General features: G+C 39.7%; 1 protein-coding gene across 3 annotated transcripts; it reads right to left on the reverse strand.

Annotated features, from left to right (window-relative positions):
- Positions 1–710: 710 nt before the first annotated feature.
- On the reverse strand, positions 711–17,286 carry kif5bb (kinesin family member 5B, b). 3 transcript variants are annotated; one of them, XM_035533825.2, is made up of 27 exons: positions 17,140–17,286; positions 16,835–17,032; positions 11,975–12,062; positions 11,779–11,852; positions 11,563–11,667; positions 11,113–11,161; positions 10,790–10,845; positions 10,589–10,676; positions 9,734–9,858; positions 9,507–9,611; positions 9,162–9,307; positions 8,907–9,055; positions 8,594–8,784; positions 8,362–8,430; positions 7,959–8,165; positions 7,596–7,739; positions 7,165–7,353; positions 6,859–6,976; positions 6,583–6,638; positions 5,676–5,785; positions 5,410–5,511; positions 5,152–5,212; positions 4,994–5,065; positions 4,382–4,486; positions 3,939–4,155; positions 3,559–3,694; positions 711–3,474 (listed from the first exon to the last, which is right to left on the reverse strand). In XM_035533825.2, the coding sequence occupies exons 2-26, from the start codon at positions 16,958–16,960 to the stop codon at positions 3,564–3,566; spliced, it is 2,883 nt and encodes a 960-aa protein (XP_035389718.1). In that variant the 5' UTR covers positions 16,961–17,032; positions 17,140–17,286; the 3' UTR covers positions 711–3,474; positions 3,559–3,563. The 3 variants fall into 3 exon arrangements, with proteins under 3 accessions (XP_035389718.1, XP_081553865.1, XP_035389719.1); XM_081697739.1 differs by having other exon boundaries at positions 16,835–17,204; XM_035533826.2 differs by having other exon boundaries at positions 7,165–7,350; positions 16,835–17,203.
- Positions 17,287–18,746: the final 1,460 nt, after the last annotated feature.

Raw genomic sequence — 18,746 nt, forward strand, 5'->3', positions numbered from 1 at the left:
GTTTATTTTACGGTATACTATTTGACATAAGCCATGTGTGATTATGTTTAGATGTCCTAACCCTATATATAGCGTAGTACAAAACTAGCTGTCTGATTAACAATATAAAGCAAGTGACTAATTATATAATGATGATGTATGTGAGAATTTGTTGCACAATACTGCCACCGTCCGCTTATTTGCTTGCATTGCTTGCATTGCTTCCGAGTGGCATTTGGAATACCCTCAGTGATCCTTTTATTAGCTCCACCTACTTTAAAGCTTTACTTAATATGCTGCCATACGTTTTAGGGTCAACTGCGAGTTGTAATCCACCACTGCTGGTACAGCTATTGTACTCTTTAGTTAGCTGAATGATTTTACTGATGTCTTGGATCCAGGGTATTCTGGATGAACCTTTAATGGCCTCTTTCCTGAATAAGCCGGTTTCGACCCAAAAGCAAGTGTTAGCATTAATAGTATTTACAAGTGCATTTGTAACTAACAGGTATAAAAACAGCACAAACTGATAGAAATATTTATATATAAATAGAGATATGCAGAAATCACAAGCTTTTTTTTGGCATAGAAGTACTTATAAAATAGGTATACCTAATACCTTAACTGGTAAGTCAGGATAGACAAAACCAAAAATGGTTTCCTCCCCTATAGAGAACTCAAAAGGACAAGAATATCTCAGGTGTCATCACCCACCACTAAAAGCCCAACCATTTGTTTTATATTTTTATTTGCATTTCATGTCAAGGGGTGAAAACTTGGCCTACAGTAAGCATTCAGAAGAAATATACACAGCAATTCAGTCCAGTCTATGATTACGCACACATTAGAGAGCTGACTGTATACACACCAAGTTCCCTCACCTTTATTATAGGTACCATTATTGTCATTTATACCAAAACTAAAATTCAGATTCAGGACAAAAACAGTGAGTTTTCAAAAACAAATGGTCTCTGCAGGTGAAACTTCAAAATAATTACAAAAATCAGCAATGAAAAACTCATTTACTAATTTCGAGATGCCTATACTCATATTACAGCAAGTGAGGCAATCAACCGAGATGGTAGAATTAAAGTGCGTTTTAAAACACATAAGATAACTGGACAAATACATATATTTAAAAAGAGGCCAGTCAAGTTTTTTGTTTGCATGGACTTAATTTACCCTTAACTAGTCATTTCCTTAAGTATTACTGGTTAAGTAGCATTATGCTTGATCCATATTGCACTTAAGGTAATTTCTATTAAACTGATTCAGCCAACATCCTGCCACAACTGTTGGAAATTTACACAGGACAATTACCAAGGTTTCGGTGAAAACTTCATCCAAAAGAGAAAGCAATGCCAGTGGAAGCTACATGGGGAAATTGTAGAAAACCGCAACAAGAAATACAAAACTCAAATCTATATTAAAACAGAAATAAATAAAACCCACCAGCAAATACAATAAAATAAAAACATGGCAAATAACTATTACATAGACCCCACCCTAGATAATAACTAGGCCCTAGTCTGATAAATGTAGCAATGTCATGCTGAATCTCTGGACAAAAAAAGCCAATAGTCAGATCTAGATAACTATTAACCAAGGTAACAAATCTCATGACAGCAACATTTAATTGACTTTTTTTTGTTGCGTTTTTTTAGGTGTGCAAGACAAGAAAAATGCCTCTTTATGCATTCAAACCCTCATTGACTTCATAAACACTCGGAAGCTGGCGTAATCATAACAGAGTCAGATTTATGAAAGCATTTAGTACACATTAAATATTGTCAACTACTCAGCCAGCCTTCCCACCAATTTTGTACCTGCAAACATTCTGTGCCATCATGCCACGGTGCCCATGAGATGATCCGCTGATTCTACAAGTCTGTCACCATGTATCTTATGTGGCTACAGTCATTGACAAAGTGTCTGCAAATGTTCGCTGCCTGATCGAAAACAGCTTTTGAACGTGGCCCATTTGTGTAACTATAGTGAACCATCATGATATCCAACAGGGAACAAAAGTGGTTATTTAAAAGTTAGTTCTAGCCATTTCTGTAGTTGTTGCATGCGCATGGAGATACTGAGAACAGCTGTGTGTTTTCAGCTAAGTAAATCCCAAAAGCCACAGTTCTCAGTATTGCTCAGGATGTGTACAATGAGGAACGCAGTTTGGGACATGCAGAGGGCCTGGTCACCACTGGAGAACTTGAGATAAACTTGAGATAAAACACCCCAACAATGCTTCTTTAATGGGGAATTGCATTCAAAATGCATCAGCGGTATAATGCCTAAATTCATTAGTCAAAATGCTAATGCACTTCTTAACATATATTAGTTTACAATTAGACTGAATCAATAGAAGCCTACAAAAGGTAGTACACCCAGTCAATAGTGACAAATTGAGGACTTGGATAGTGACTGATTAAAGAACTCCACTCCAGCAGGGCAGAGAGCAGCAATACTGAGAACCTTAGCCTTCTTTGCCAACTATAAAAACAGCGATATCTATAAATGAACAGGTGGAGTTCCATTTACAGGGAACTGAGTCTTCACATACATTTGTCTATGCTGATGTCACAATCAGTAATGATGCACATTACCCAATGTTCTTTTGTACAGTGCTTTAAAAATACACATATGGAGTGTCTACAATAAGCAGCTTTGTGTCCTTGCACAACATTTTATATTTTCCTAACTTACTTCTTTCCTATTTTCCATCCATTTAAACAACATTTTTCATCACACCAATAAACAAACAAACAAAAAACAAACAAACAAAAAACAAACAAACAAACAAAAACAAAACAAGTTTTCTGTTTATGTACAGACTGTAGTGTTCAACTTATCCATTCGTGTGAATTGGTTCAACAGAAACTAGTCAGTGGAAGCAAGAGAGAACAAGACCACTCTCCAAAACAATCAAAAAGAAGTAGTGGGTAGCGTACAGAAATAAGGCTAGGAAGATGCATTACTGTTTTGTTTTTTTTTGTTTGGTTTTTTTCTGTCCTCCCCTCCCGCCCTCTTTTCCATTTTCAATTTTTCATTCTCTATAAATGTTAAAGATACATTCAGCTTGGCACATTGAGGACTAGAATGATTGGACGAATATAAATCTATTGTGAGTGAAGCTACACCTTACTTACATATAAGTGAATTCACTAATTATCTTAGTGTTTTTGTGTGTCTAAAAGAGGAGATGGGTCTCTAAAGACATGAGCAGAGGAAACATCTGTACAGCCCATGTGGGAAGATTTAATATATATATATATATATATATATATATATATATATATATATATATATATATATATATATATATATATACTTATATTCAAATATAATATTTGAATATATATATATATATATATATATATATATATATATAAATAAAATTGTAGATATTAGGGTTCCTGAACTTTCCAGTGTTAGAGGGGCAGTTCAGCTCTTCTCGATAATAATTTAATCTAGAGAATTTACAGACTTCAAGCCCTATAAAAAGAAAGGAATAAACAAATATAGTTATGCTGTTAATCAAAAATTAGTTGGAAACTAAAACAATACCAGACAACTCACTTCTTTTACTGTTTGGCTCCACCTCCTCCACGAACGCCCACTGGCTGGCTGATCTGGAGGAGGCCAGCCCCGGGACGGTTGACATTAGGGTGGGTGGGAGAGGCAGCAGGTGGCTGGCCTGGTCGGATTGGCTTGGCTATAGGGAGGCAGTATGATGAGAGTGAGTGGAAATATAGTTACTGTGCAAAAATGTGTACATAACAGAATTACAATGAGAAGTGTGAACTAAAAGGTAGATTTAAGAAAGAAAAAATGATAATGAAACCAAGATTCAATATGACAGCTAAATGGATTGGCCAACTACGTCTGTGTGTACATACACGCATGTTTATGCGTGTATGTACAAATCTTTGTAGTGTCCTCTGTATGTGCGCGCATACCGATCTGTGCGGAGTGTCCCCTGCGGGCCATGTTCTTGGCTCTGACGGCCTCTTTGATACGGTCCACCTCCTGCTGGTAGCGTTTGCGGTCACGTACTGCGTTCTCTTTGGCCTCCTTCAGAGCTGTCTCCAGTGCCTTCACCCGCTCAGCTGTGGCCCGCAGACGCTTCTCCAGCTTGGGCAGCTCACAGCGCAAGTCTGCGTTATCACGCACCAGCTGCACACAGAGAGGCAGAGAAAGCAGCAGTCAATGGTAACACATTAGAATTACGAATTTCAAAATGTTCCATAGAATATCATACCTAAAAATGACAAGGGAAAAATCGCTTTTAATCTAAAAGATCTCACAAAGAGCTGTATCTTTATATACAATACATATGTGAGATGACTTTGCATGTAAAACTAGACAGACTGCTTGAGCGTGCGCCTGAGTGTTTGTCTACCTGCTTGTGGACTTTAGTGAGCTGTTCCAAGTTGTTCTCCAGGAAGGAGATTTTCTGTTTCTGAGCTGCACTGCCACCAGTGTCATCTGAGTCCATCTCAGCACTCTGCCAAAAACAAAAACTATCTGAATTTTCCGCACACATAGATACAGTGCTTGCATTTTACCACATCTGTTTCATTATAAAAACCTCCAGAATAAGGTGGAAAACAGGCAGACAGTAGCTCTGCTTTGGGTTTAGTCAGCTGTTTTCATAAAATACCTGTTCTCCTGTCCACATCTAAAGGTATGAATCTGTTTATTGTTTAAATCACACAAATATTAAGTCTGCATTAAAAATGATCTAAACACGGTTACTAAGTTCTGGATGTGTGCTCTCCAGAGCAAATACAACAGAGCAAGCTTTAGAGGAACATGCACCTGCAATCCTGCACACTGATATGGCCCACCCAGTAGGTCAGCCCTTCCCACCTTCTCAAGTAAAGAAGGGTTTTGACTATACCACATATCAGCTTCAAATAACTCTTACATACATGTCCAAATATCTGCATAAAATTTAACACCATAGAGATCACCTGTGAGTCTTTACAATAAATGGATTAGTTTTGTTTACCTTTTTGACACGGGTTGCCAGATCCTGCACAAACAGCTTTCGTAAGTTATGTAGAGTCTGCAGTTCCTTAGCCTGGAGGGAACAGAGATAAGTGAGTACACATACATGTGCACGCACATGAACACATGTGCACAATCAACTAAAAAGATATCACTCACCACTGTCTCCTCCAGGCCTTTAAGGTCTTGTCTGGCCTGCTCCCTTCTGTCCTGCATAACTCTATTGTCACACAAACCAAACACAAATACACAGGCCAAGCAGTCGTCAGACAGCAAAACTCATACAAACTACAAGAAACACCATTCTGCCTACCCATCAATGACAGCTCTCAAAAGCAATCATATATTAGACTTCCCACGCAGCCATGTAAGCTAGCGACCCTGAATAGACAACGGTGCGTCTCTGTGAACACATACGTCAGGTCATGGAGTTTGCGGCTCTTATCCTGGTCCATAGATTTGAGCTTCTCATGTTCCACCTTGAGCCGCTCCTGTTCCAACATGATCTTCTGATTCAAACTTTATACATACATTAGAGAGAGAGAGAGAGAGAGAGAGAGAGAGAGAGAGAATGAGAATGTGTGTGCGCACAGTAAAGAAAAAGAAGAGAGATCAGTCAGCAGATATTTACAGGATTTGCATAAGTCTTTGTAATCAGTAGGACAGTAATGTGTGTTCCGTACTCTTGTAGTTCGGTGATTAGTTTCTCCTTGTTCTCCAGCTCATCCCTCAGGCTACTCAGCTGCTTCTGGTGAGCTTCCCTGTGGTTCTGGATCTGCTGCTCCACCGCAGCCTACACACAAATGAAAAAAGTGACCTTTGCCATATATTAAGCTACAAATCTGTAGTTTATGGCAGGACCTTCATTCCAAAAATGTTTGCATATTGCACACACACACACAAAAAAGGCATAGACACCATCATTGTACAGTACAATGAGAGTGTGTGTGAAACTCCTGAAATTCTGTGTGCAATAAAGTGGTGCATGTGGCACAAAATCTAGAACCTGAGCAACAAAAAGCAATATGGTCTGATCAGTTATTACACGGCTTCAGCAGTGTCACGTTTGGAGAAGGCAAATGTCTGCTACCATTAAACATGATGGTGAATGCATAGTGTTGAGGACAGCCACCTCCAGGTAAATGTATGGCATTTACAAAGGACAGAAATTGTTCTGGAGTTGGTGATCCACCAATTTAGGTACTTGGGAATGCAGCACTGTTAAGGTGTTTTCATTATTTTACTTTACTATTTTTCTCCCAAGTTATGCCAATTCCTACCCACCAACTAGCTGGCTTCCCGTCACGACAGCAAATTACAGAGGGTGCAGTGAGCACATGTTCCCACCAAGACTTGTGATGCCAATCACAACATCTTTTTAAACTGTTGCCTGTGCTGTGACAGAGGACAACTCAATGCACTCAGAGGATAAAAAGCACCAGCAGGCATGAATAGCCATGATTGGCTAGTTTCACACAGGGCGCAGTGTAATGCCACCCCTCCCACCATAAAGCAGCTCCAGTTTGCTCCCCTGAACCCCTGGCCAGTCATTTAGGCTAGAACTCCAAATAGTGCTGTGAAAATGCATACCTTGACCTCATTTGCTGTCTGAATCTCATTCTCTTTTTCCATAGCATGAACTTTCTCTGTAAAAGATCAAAAATATCAAAAACAATCAGTAAATAGCATACGCCTTCTTACAAATGCATCTGAACACTCAAAACTCGGAGTGCTTGAACAGACTGAGATGTTAATCTCAGAAATGGGGATCAAATAACTCTCCTCTAAAAGTTAGGTTATAAATATTTTACTAGGGAACTACAACTTAATGAAGGTGTGATAGTGTAAGAGTGGAGGCATGTGTACCCTGAGCGCTGATCTTGACCAGCTCCTCATTGAGGGAGTCTACGTTCTCCTCCAACTGTCTCTTCTTCTGCTCTACATTCTGAAGGTACTCTGTTAGAGACTTGATCTTAGCCTCATGCTGTACACAGGGAAAAAAAAAAAATTAAATGCAGATTTTAAAAAGTTAAAATGTATCCTTACCAAAATGTAATATACACCCTTAATACATGTCTAAGACCTTCCTAAGAGGAACACTACAAAATTCTTTTACTGGCTCTGTTAAGTAAACAGATGTTTCTCAGGTTCTACAGGTCTTGCATCAGTTACCTGGGAGATGCGGAGCTGGCAAGCGGCCAGCTCCTTCTCATTCTCGTCCATCTTCTTGTTGCTGTCAGCCTGAGCCATCTCCAGCTGCTTACTGCGCTTCACTAGGGTCTTCACCTCTGATTTCATCTTACTGATGTAGAGCCTGGCCACAGTGAACTCTTCGTCGATCAGACCACTTCCCTCATGCTGCTGAGAGGCAGAGCAAGACAGAGGGGGAGATGCAAAAAACCCAAAACAAAACAGGATAGGACCAAGACAAAATGCAGATTAAAAAAGGAATGAAAAATAAAGGAACAGATAATGGAAATGAATTAAAAGGTTCAAATGGAAAAATGTTCAAGGTTTCTTGCAACAGGTGTTTGTCAGTATTCTTATAAACATTTACATAGATTAAGCTTCTGCAGAGTCAGCATGGTTGTATTGGCTCTCACCTTGATGTCATTACTGCCCACAGCAATGCCAATCTCTGCCAGGTCCTTCAACAGTGATGACATCATTTCAGTCACTCTCTTCTTCTGATGGTTGGTCATCTCCTTTAACTTCTGAAGCTCAGAGTCTAAGGAGGCCAGAACACTCTGCAACAACATGAATAGGCAAAACTCAGACACCTTTGGACCACAGGAGGGCCCCAACACCAAACTTTCCATTGGGGGTCATGTTGTTCAGGTTCACAAACACAATATCTTTTAGTGTTTGACCTCAGTGTTTCACTCATTGCCATATCAGATCTGCCTTTAACTCACACAGCTCTTCTTAATACCACTGTAAAACATATCTAATAAATGCCTTCACACCGATTTCTGGTTGAGCTCATCACTCAGGGTCTCAAACTCCTTGGTCTTGTCTTCCACCTCCTGGCTCTTCTGGTCATAGTTGACAGCAAGCTCCTCCAGAGCCTGCAGCACCTCCTTCACCTCCTCCTTAGAGGCCTCGTTCTCCAGCTGCAGGCGGGTCAGCTCCGCCTGCAGGTTATCGTGGTCCCGGCGTGAAGAGGCCAGCAGCTGCAACATTTGCACCCACACACGCACGCACAAACATATTTGGACAATGCATACACACACATGGACGGAGATCAATCTGCAGCAACAGGGCTAAAACAGTATGTATAACAGAAAATAACTTGTAGAATAGAAGAACATCAGGAACAGCCGCACAGATGAGTTAAAGGGAGCCGTTTAAGAAAGTGGAGGCGCTCACCTCTTCCTGGTCCAGCATCTGTTGCTTGAGTTTCTCAGCCAGCTGAGACTGCTGGTTTATCTCATCATCCTGAAGAGAGAGGGAGAGCAAGGATGAGCATTATAAGAACCAGAGAGAGCACAACTGACAGGGAGGCAGTGTGAGATGTCAAACACTGAATCCAATAAACATGTAATGCTGCAAACATTCACAGTGGTCAGCCATGTGCGATAGCTCAAATAGCCTTTGTCACCTTGTCATCCAGTTGCTTGTAGAGTTTGGCTAGCTCTGCCTCACACTTCTCTCTCTCAGTGTCAGTCAGACGCACCCCAGGGATGTTGGGGGTGGAGGCAATCTTATCATTATTCACTGTATTATCCAGAGCTAAAACCTCAGCATTGGCCTTCTCCTTATCAAACTGCTCTTCAATCGGCACAGTCTCACCTAGAACCAGGCAGATATACATACACACACTTGCCAAGCTGAATTAAAATAATTTACAATTCTGTTTCTAAAGTAGCATTTCCTAATTATGGGGCAGTCTAGCTGGCTGAAAGCACATGTACCATTCCTCCAGCGGTTGAGCTCATTCTCCAGCCAAGTGATGGTGTTGCGGAGGGTCTTGTTCTTCTCTTTCTCTTTCTCATATTTCTTCTTCCACTGTTCCGCCGTCAACTCCACATTGACACATACAGTGTTCTTAATGGTCTTCGCTCTGAGGATGGTACAGTGTTCATACACGTGTGAACAAATATGTAAATGTAACATTATGAAATATCCCATAAACGGTTAATATATGGTGTGTGTGTGTCCATCCTCACCTCTGTCCAAACAAGAGTGTAGATTTGGTCTCAGCCTCATTAAAAGAGGAAGGAGAGCAGCAGATCACAATGGTAGTTCTGCAATTCCCACCCAGAGAGTCCTGAAGGATCCTCGTCATCTTACTGTCTCTGTAGGGAACATATGTCTGCGAGAGACACAGGAAAAATATGTATACGTTTTATGTGTGAAAGCCGATAGAGATGGGTGCAAAAAAGGTGAAATGTGTATTTAATCAATTGCATTCATACACTACAATAATACTAAGGAGTTGTATTGTCAAATTCTTGGCCACATCTGCATGAATGCACAAACAAACATAATATAGGAAAGTGGAACAAATATACCGATCCTTCAGCCAGTGCAGAAATGACATTGCCCAGTGCAGAGAGGGACTTGTTAATGTTTTTGGCTTCATCCAAAACAGCTCCTTCAGCTCCAGTCTTACTGACCTACACGCACAAAAATGCACGTCAGTACAAAGCCATAAAAAGGGGGCAGTCAAAGCGAAAGAAAACAAGTCAGAATGAAAGCAAATGTCACCAGAGCTGCAAGCAAGGGAGATGAGAATTACCTTCTCACTCCCAGCCAGGTCGACCAGATAGAGCTTCCCGCTAAGTTTCTGTTCTGTCTGTGTGTTCTCCTGCTTCACATTAATCAGGAAGATACTGTGACTCCTGGAGCTGTGCTCATTCATGTCTGGCACACACAGGCAAACGCGCGCGCGCGAGTACACACACACACACACACACACACACACCCACACACCAAAAATAAAATCATTACAGCCATGTACTATTTCACAAGTTTAAGCTTCCATTTAAAGTGTTTGACATCATGTACAAAAAAATATTCCCTCCTAGGTTCTCACTCAATTTTAGTCACGGCCAACTCAACTACCACAAATAACAACTACCACCCTGGGAGGGCACTTAAGATGTTCAGTGTAATTGTAAGCCAAGAGACAACTACACTGCCTACAGACTGGCTAGGGTTGTTAGTATTAAGAGTTAAACCTGGCCAGCCTTACCAGCCTGAGTATGGCCTACCATGCTGTCATGCACTCCTGGAAATAGATGGCTGTGATACACTGAACAACTTGTGGCTCAATAAACTGCTCAAGGGGACACAAGCCTTTGTTAGGAAGATGGGCAGTGATGTTGACATCAGCAGCACTTAGCTCATTGCAACACCTCATCTGGGACTTGGAATGGCAACACTCCAGTGACCAGAACAGGCAGATAATCCATTTCATTTTTACTAACTTATGGCACTACTGCATCCACAAAATTGAAAAAATAATTACAGCCATTTCACACAAATTCCAAATTTTAATGTACTCTGGTTTTCTGTCATCTAAACATGAACATCTCTCTCATGTAAACATGAACAGGTTAAAGCCAAAATGCAAGTGTCTGAATAAGCTTACTTGTAACAGCCACATGTCTGTTGGATTTGCCTTCATCAATGGTATCCATTACCTCTTCCGGGCTACAAACAAAGCGCTCAGTGCAACCCTGGGGTGGGAAAGGGGGGGGGGGGTGAGGGGTAGGAGAAAGAAGCCAGTGAATTACTATTAGTGCAGCCAACGCAACAACCATCAACTCATTCAACTTTAGCTATAATTCACCTTGACATATGGGACCCTGTTCTTGTCTTCATGCACAGAAAGGTTAGTCTTAGACACTGCAAGAGAGTAAGAATTATTGAATTAACTTTTTTTTGACTTTCCATGCTTCTTGCTTAGTAGAACAATGTATTTAACAAGTACGTATCAGGTGACCGTGCTTTATAGGACTGCTCTAAAGCTGTGTTTCTAAGACACTTGAAAGAATATGGAAGAATGTGAACTTTGCACTTTATAGTAGGCTATGACAGTGCACTCAATTACAAACATAACAGTGAAAGTAAATTCATGAGCAGTATTCAGATCACATGCACTTTTACACTTACCATCCAGCAAGTCTCTGATTTTATCCAAATAAATCTCAAAATATGACACCTGTCAAGAAAAAACCAACTGTTATCTTAGAAGTGTTTCTGATTTGCATCACAACAACATGATGTCTTAAGAGACACAGATTAATGTGAACAGAGTGACAATTACCTTTTAATTGCTTGCTACCTGTGACACTACATTATTCATATTGTCAGCGGATATGTAGACAATTCATATGTACAGATTAAAACGTTTCAGGACTGAAGGGTCATTTCACTGAAACATCTCAATGAATAGTAGCATATGCATTGTCCTTAGAAAAAGTTTCATTTACACAGAATAAGTCAGTCATTCATTCACCTAAAACAACAATATACATGAAAAGTCATCTTTACAGGCAACTCAAAAAGGGTTGAACTAAAGTGGTCTTGGAGCTACAGCAGGGAACCTAGTTAATTTTATACCTTGATATGGAATTCCAGGTTTTCATCCATTGAGTAAATGTAGTTAAATATGTCCTGTACAATGCGTGGAATAATTCCCATTCCGTCTGGGTCATGCAGATTACCCTGGAAAAATCCAGATGACAAGTCAAAGCATATGAACTTTCTTAAATATTGCGCATTAACAAATTGTGTGCATTGCTTCCTGTAGCTCTACAGCATGGAAAAGTATCTTACCTCCATAGTGTGTGTTTTGCCAGATGAGGTCTGCCCATAGGCAAATATTGTACCGTTATAACCCCCAAGCACATCTAGGGGTGGGAGGATTGTTATTAATCACTAGGTAGAAAAATGTAATTGTTCAAAATGATGTTGATGCAATTTTGAGCTCATTTACACCAGTATTTTGTGCTGATAACTGAAATGTCCTCACCTTTAACAATCTCTTGAGCACAAGCTTTATACACCTGCTCCTGAGTAGTGCTGGACTGGAAGACACGGTCAAACACGTATGGCTTCCCCTGGAAGAGACCCAAAGAAATACTGATTGACGCACCTTTACATCATGACAGTGAATTAAAGACAGAAGTGGCATGTGTTGGCATCCAGTACATAAATGGACCCTCTTTACTGTACCATATTAAATGTAAAACAGCCACTGAGATAGGCTATGGCAGTATTGTACAGTTGGTCCCAAAGCTAACCACAGCCATAAGAGACAGTCAGTCATAACTAAGCTTTCACTAGGGATGTAACAGTACGTGTATTCCTGCCAAACCATTATGGTATACACATAATTCGGTTCATGCAGTTGTTCAGAGAATACACGGTAGCCCATGTGTGAAGGCTGATGAACGTAATGTGGAATCAAATTTCACAAGCGCAATCCCATCCGAAACCTTAAACTGTAAGCCATTAGCAAGTTAGCAACATGCTATGCTAAGCTTAGCTCAAGATCACTGGCGTCTGACTGAGTCAGTCACTGAGTCATGGCGAATGCAAATGACAGGGAGCTTGAAGACCTGCCTACTTCTTTCAAATCAGCTGTGAGGGAAATTTCATCTTCCCATTCAACTACACCAGCAAGTGGTGGATGAGGAAGATGTGTCGGCATTGTAGGGTACGTGTGCAGAAACACATGAACATGCCAACGCATATTCAACAGCATCACCCAGATGTGCCAATCATTTAAATTTTACATTCACACACTGGGCAGATGCTCATATCCAGAGCAACTTACAATTTTAGTCATGTTACAGAGGTAGGCAGATGTAGTATTAATAATCTTATTGGTATAGTATGGTGCATGTGGGCAGAGGAATGACTGAACTCGAGTCCCCCACAAAGAGTTGTTCCCCACTACACTATACCAATCAATCACTGAAGCTAGGCAAAAGAACAAAAAACAACAGTCCAACTACTTATCCCTGATGCTTTTCAACAGCATCTAAATTTGAAAGCAGACAGGGACAAAAACACCCATGCAATTGGCATTTACATTTAATTGGGTTTGGCTTAAGCTTTAAATGGTAACACTTGTTAAGTGTTACAGTATGTGCAACAAATTACATTTCCTTTAATAATCCTACTTATTTTTAGGATACTTTATTCCTTCAGTTTTGTAGCCAACTGTGACCTATTGCCTTTTTTTTTTTTTTTTTTAGATCAGCCCTACATAAAAGTATGAGCATTATACAAAAGTATAACATTCACTGTTTACATTTTAGATTTTGCTACTTAATACAGTACAGCATGTAACAACTCTATCAGAGGGGACTTTGACTTACCAACTTGCACTACTCTCTGTTCAAAATAAATAAAATCCATTGCACCAAACTCTTTGGAACTGTGATGTCCAAACTGTGATATGAACCGTTATGTGAACTGAACCGTTATGTGAACTGAACCGTGAGTTCTGTTAAAGATCATATCACACAAATCTGACTTTATAACCTTCCGAGAACAATAATATATTAGTATGAAGAGCCACTTTATTATTCTTATATGGCAACTTTTATTGCTTCCCACTGTAATGAAACTATAAAGAGTTGGAACATAAGATACATTCCAAAGCAAGAACTAAAACATGGATCAGCTTACAAACTCAACCCCCTGAAAAAAAAAATCCATCATGCAGTTTATGTGATCTTGTACATAGGTGTGATGGCATTTAAAAATGATCATTTTTAATTATAATACAGAGACCTAGGTGATAAGAACAACTGTGATTTTATGCTAGAGATTACTGGAGAAACTATTTTAGACAACTATAACATGCGTCTTTATACAGGTCCACTAGAAGTAGTTTCTTAAACTGCTTACACCTACACCTCAGGATGCACTTGTGTCAAACTACAAGGCGAATACCAGTTTTAAAATAAGATTTAAATAAATAATATAGCTAATCTTTGTCCTCAGATGTGTTTATGCTATAATCAAGGAACATGCCTATATTCATGTCCTCCAAGTATCACAGGTGTGAAGGATACATGGGCATGCTGTTTCAACTACTCCCACATCTCCAACTGCCACTGCAGGAGGCAAACTTGATACACACGCCTCGTTAGCCTGACCTGAATGTGCAAGCCATGCACCAGCAGTGGCTCAAAGGCCCAATGTTGACTGCCGGTAGCTGGAGGGCCAACCTTGTTTTGCCAGTTACCAGTTGCCTCTCCAGCCCAACCCCCCCACCCCCCCCCCCACACACACACTTTCTCTTCCGGTTTTGCTATGAAATAAAAAGGTGGGTATAACCTGTCAGTGGGACAGTGGCTTTAGGAAGCATGTGACAGGAAAATGACAAAGCCATATATAAACGGACACATATCTTAAACAAACAAACAAACAAACAAACAAAACAACCAAAAGCTGTAAAAAAAAGAAAGAGACAGAACAGACATGTTCATGCAATATTCTCATTGAGTGTAGGACTTTTGTGGGTCTAGGGCACTGTATAGGTTTGAATGTTAGAATTTGTTATATATATGGAAAATGCCTTTTTCTATAATACTAGTGGCTAGCTAGTAGTATGTAATTAATTACATATTAATAGTAGCATTGGTAAATACTGACAATGTGTACTTAGTAACAGTAAGAGGTATCTGTTAATAAAATCTACACTGATGAAAGTGGCAAACTGGAGCCACTAGGGTAGTGGTAACCCAAGGTTAAGGTGCCTGTATGGTAAAAGGAAGGTTGCCAGGTCAAGCCCTACCGTTGCCACTGTTGGGCCCTTGAGCAAAGCCCTTAACCCCCAATTGCTCAAATTGTATCCAGTCAGAATTCTAAGCCACTTTGGATAAAAGCGTCAGATAAATGTTGTAAATGTAAACTGAGCAGCTTAATGGGCGTCATCAAATAATACCCTCCCCAGCCAAGTGAACCCCACTCATTTAACATCTGAATACAAAGACTACAAAATATTACTAAGCTTGTTAAGTCACTCAAGGCAGGTAATCTTCATTCATCCTATTGTAAGAATATCACTGGTCCTGCAGTGTTACCCTTAGGTAGCAATTGTAGACCCAACCCTAAACTACAATGACTTGCTGCAGTATTCATGTTTCTTCTTGAATACATCTTCCTTTATCTACTGGATTCAGCCATAGACTGTGGAAACTAAAGAGGAAAGCTGTTGTGGAACTACTGAAAATGCTACATGGATGAGACCATAAGTTTAATTGAATAATTATGTTATGTTGCTCTGGACGCATCACAATACATGCATACAAATGAAATGAGGCGACTTCAAAGACTATCAATAAAAATGCAAAAAGTGTCATCATCATGAACGAACAAAACTGTCAATACATTTTAAAAATAAGAAGCACTTTCAAAATCGTACGTCATTATGCATCATACATTTTTCTCGAGGTATTTTATTTGACAGACCCCATCTGAGAAGTCAGAAACGACAGCTGATTCTCAACATACTTCCACACAGCGTCTTGATGACAAGCACTTTAAATTGGCTCAACAAAAATGGTACTAATGTAGTTTTAAAAAGTGATTATTTTGTTTTTATTCGTGTATTCAATTTTTTATAGAACCACTAACACGTTAGCAATAGGGAAATAATGGCTACAGTCACCTGACCAAACTAGCTAGCTTGCTAGCTAACTAGCCTAGTTTACAGTTTAACTACCAGCAATTACTACCTTAAAGAATCAGACGAGTGAATCGATAACTGACACGCTGTGTTGTATTTACACAATGTACTAAAAACAATGTTGGATATTTCCCTTTGTTTAAGCGGCCATGCGTTATTAAAGCAGGCCAAGTCATCATGGAAAAGCTGCGGCGGTGATACCATTTCAACGGTAATAGTTAAGACAAACAAAACAAAAAATTATTATAGCTAACTAGCTAATACAGTTCATATTATCTGTATAGAATATAGGTAGCTAGACACATAGATAGATAAATAGACAGACAGCTTATATGCGTCAATGTTTCGAAGGACTGTGTGACTCCTAAGATTGAACCAGCATGAATGGTTGAATGAAAAGGCCTGATTAGTTGCGGCTAGTGGGGTGAATAACGGACTATTTTATCATGACTGTTTGGTCGCCTATTTTAGTTTTTAAGGACTATTAGATGGCTAACTGACTATTATATCATGAGTGTTTGGTCGACTATTTTAGCTATAAATGCTAGTCAGTTAACTTAGCTCGCTGGGTTATCACTCATTAGTAGCATTGATTCAAATACAGCCAATAGTCTAAATAACCGGCTAGTGTCTATGATAGCTAGCTAACTAACCCAACCTACTGAAATATATCGTCTTTCACCGTATCATCAAAAAGGGCTAAAAGATTTTGCTACACACCAAATAAATAAGAAGCAACAAAGGCTAGCTAGCTATCTAACAGCCAGACAGCTTGCTAACAATCAACCCACTGATAAACATAACAATCGTTGCTATCTAACAGCGTTAGCTACCGTTTAGCTAGGTTAGCTATTGACCCAACACATTTCAGTGAGCAAACGTCACCCTATTAGTGCATTAAATGTTTCAGCAGAAATATGTAGCAAGCTGAATAGCCATTTTTTTCCGAATTCGACAACGAGAAAGAATAAAATCTACCCATCGAGCATTTACCGAATGCATATTTAGTTATTTAATGTTGGTTCAATCCCCTTGAATGGCCCACGGTGGCTAAACGTCGGTGTGTTTAATCATTGTGCTAATGCTAGTTGGTTAGCTAAGATAGCTGAGGTGGACTTACGATAGCCAATATAGCTAAAATTGTAGCGAGTGTTTAATATTTCCACAGACAGCAAGTCGACTTACCCCGACAATCACATTGTCCTCTGCTTGAAACTTAGGAATATATTTGTCCCCTCTCATCACCTCAGAACCGTTGAGTGGCCTAAAACGACACATCACTTTGATGGTGCACTCCGCCGGGTCCGCCATCTTCCCCAAGATCTGGGATGGGGTGTCACAACACTGCCAAGATCCTGCTCCGGGAGGCCGCACCCCTCGATGCTATTTGTTAATTGTTGAATTTCAGAATATGTAGCTATGTTTACCAACCAGAGTTGTTGTCGATTTCACTTACAATTCCCTTAATCGTGAAGCCATAGCGGGTTTACCTAAGACTGCGTTCACCGTCCGACTCTCCCGTTTGCTTCTCGACGGATCACGGATGCTCGGTGACGTCACCACTGTATCCTTAGGTGTTGGTCGCTTTTGACTTCAAGCGTGTTGCGGTTGAGTTCCCTTACTGGCTATATTTCTACGCACGCTAGCTAGTTTACTGACTGCACATGAAAATTATAAAGGCCATTGTCGTTACAGTACACTACGCCTGCTTTAAATTTACGTGCCTTTCCCGTGCTTTCACTGTGGAATTCCAATAGCCTCCGTCCGACTTTACTAACGTACTGGATGGAAGTAACTTTAACGGAGAATACTCAACAAATTTAGAAGTCTAAAGCAGAAAGCTGCAGCGTATACCTGTTGCCAAATCTAGATCTACTGAATAAAAGGTCATTCCTGGACTCTTGCAGAAAAAAAGAAGAAATTAAATAATTTTGCAAAGGCTTGATTTGGAATGGATTATTTAATTAGGCTGGATTTCTTATCAGTGTATTTAGTAGTGTACACGTTTTCTTTAGATTATTTGAACTGTTAACTAACTTATATTTTCAAACAAATCCTACAGAATCATATATTCATTGCTGAACTCCAAATTAATTCATCAATAGAGCATTGCATTCATCTGTAAGTGCCAAAATTGGTTTCCTTTGGCATTCTAAGGAGACACTTATTTGTTTTCATCATATATCTAAGATCTAGGCAGGCAGCTCCTTACAAACATAATGAAAAGAAAAAACCTGTTCTTCTATTCATTTACTAAGGTCAATAGTTTGAGCTGTGTGTCTCCAATTGGAATTTTACTGTCAGTACCTGTAGGGATCACACCTGAACTCTGACTGTAAACCAAATGCTCCAAAAGTATTATAGGTTTGGAAGTAGTGAATTGAAGTGTTTACTTTCTGAGAAGGACACCTCAGGAGCAAATTCAGGACCTGTGAAAAGGCCAATCTCTATTATATGCTATCACTAGTTTATTCCGAAATCAAGATTTCCAAGATTTACCAAATATATTATTAGAGACTACCTGTCATATTCTCCCCAGTTTAAAGCGAATTTCATTGCTACCTGCATCATTTATCTCAATATGTTACCAGGTTAAAAAAGCAAAAGAAAAAAAGAACGAGTGACTGCATCTGTGCTGTTTGCTTTCACCTTCCTCTTGGTAATCAGGGTGAAGTCATGGTTGGAACCAGGAAACTGATGCTGCGGGTGACAATAACCCTTTGGAAAGATAGAAAGAGAAAATATATTACCTGGGATGTAGAAAACTATGTTTTGTGGATATAGATTACTACAGTGTAATCTACAGACTTCTGTACCGCTTCATATTACTTTGAAGGGAAAGAAACAGCACTAGAAACCTGATATATGAGTGCGCTCTGATAGCAAACCAGAAACAAAATGTTGTTTAATTAATATTAGGTGGCACATTAATGTCTGAATCCTAAAGAATGCCTATAGCTTACATATTTTCTTCAAAGGTTGTGTGTGAGCATTATCGGTGAATCCTGTATTTTGTTAATGCTTATTAAGGCCCTTCAGTGGATTAAAAGCTCTGGTGTACAAACCTGTTGCAAAGGTAAGGTGTTCTTTCTGTGTT

This window comes from Electrophorus electricus, chromosome 15 (assembly GCF_041902795.1).
Source record: "Electrophorus electricus isolate QZ-2024a chromosome 15, ASM4190279v1, whole genome shotgun sequence".
NCBI classification, from domain to species: Eukaryota; Metazoa; Chordata; class Actinopteri; order Gymnotiformes; family Gymnotidae; genus Electrophorus; species Electrophorus electricus.

What these genes read in the sequence shown, in the direction of transcription:
- kif5bb (XM_035533825.2), bottom strand. Translation starts at nt 16,960, where the DNA reads ATGGCGGACCCGGCGGAGTGCACCATCAAAGTGATGTGTCGTTTTAGG. An exon ending in ACCTGGAATTCCATATCAAG is followed by an intron (nt 11,162 to 11,562) that starts GTATAAAATTAA and finishes TTTTCTTGACAG; the next exon opens with GTGTCATATTTTGAGATTTA. An exon ending in CTGCACTGGCTGAAGGATCG is followed by an intron (nt 9,308 to 9,506) that starts GTATATTTGTTC and finishes TGTCTCTCGCAG; the next exon opens with ACATATGTTCCCTACAGAGA.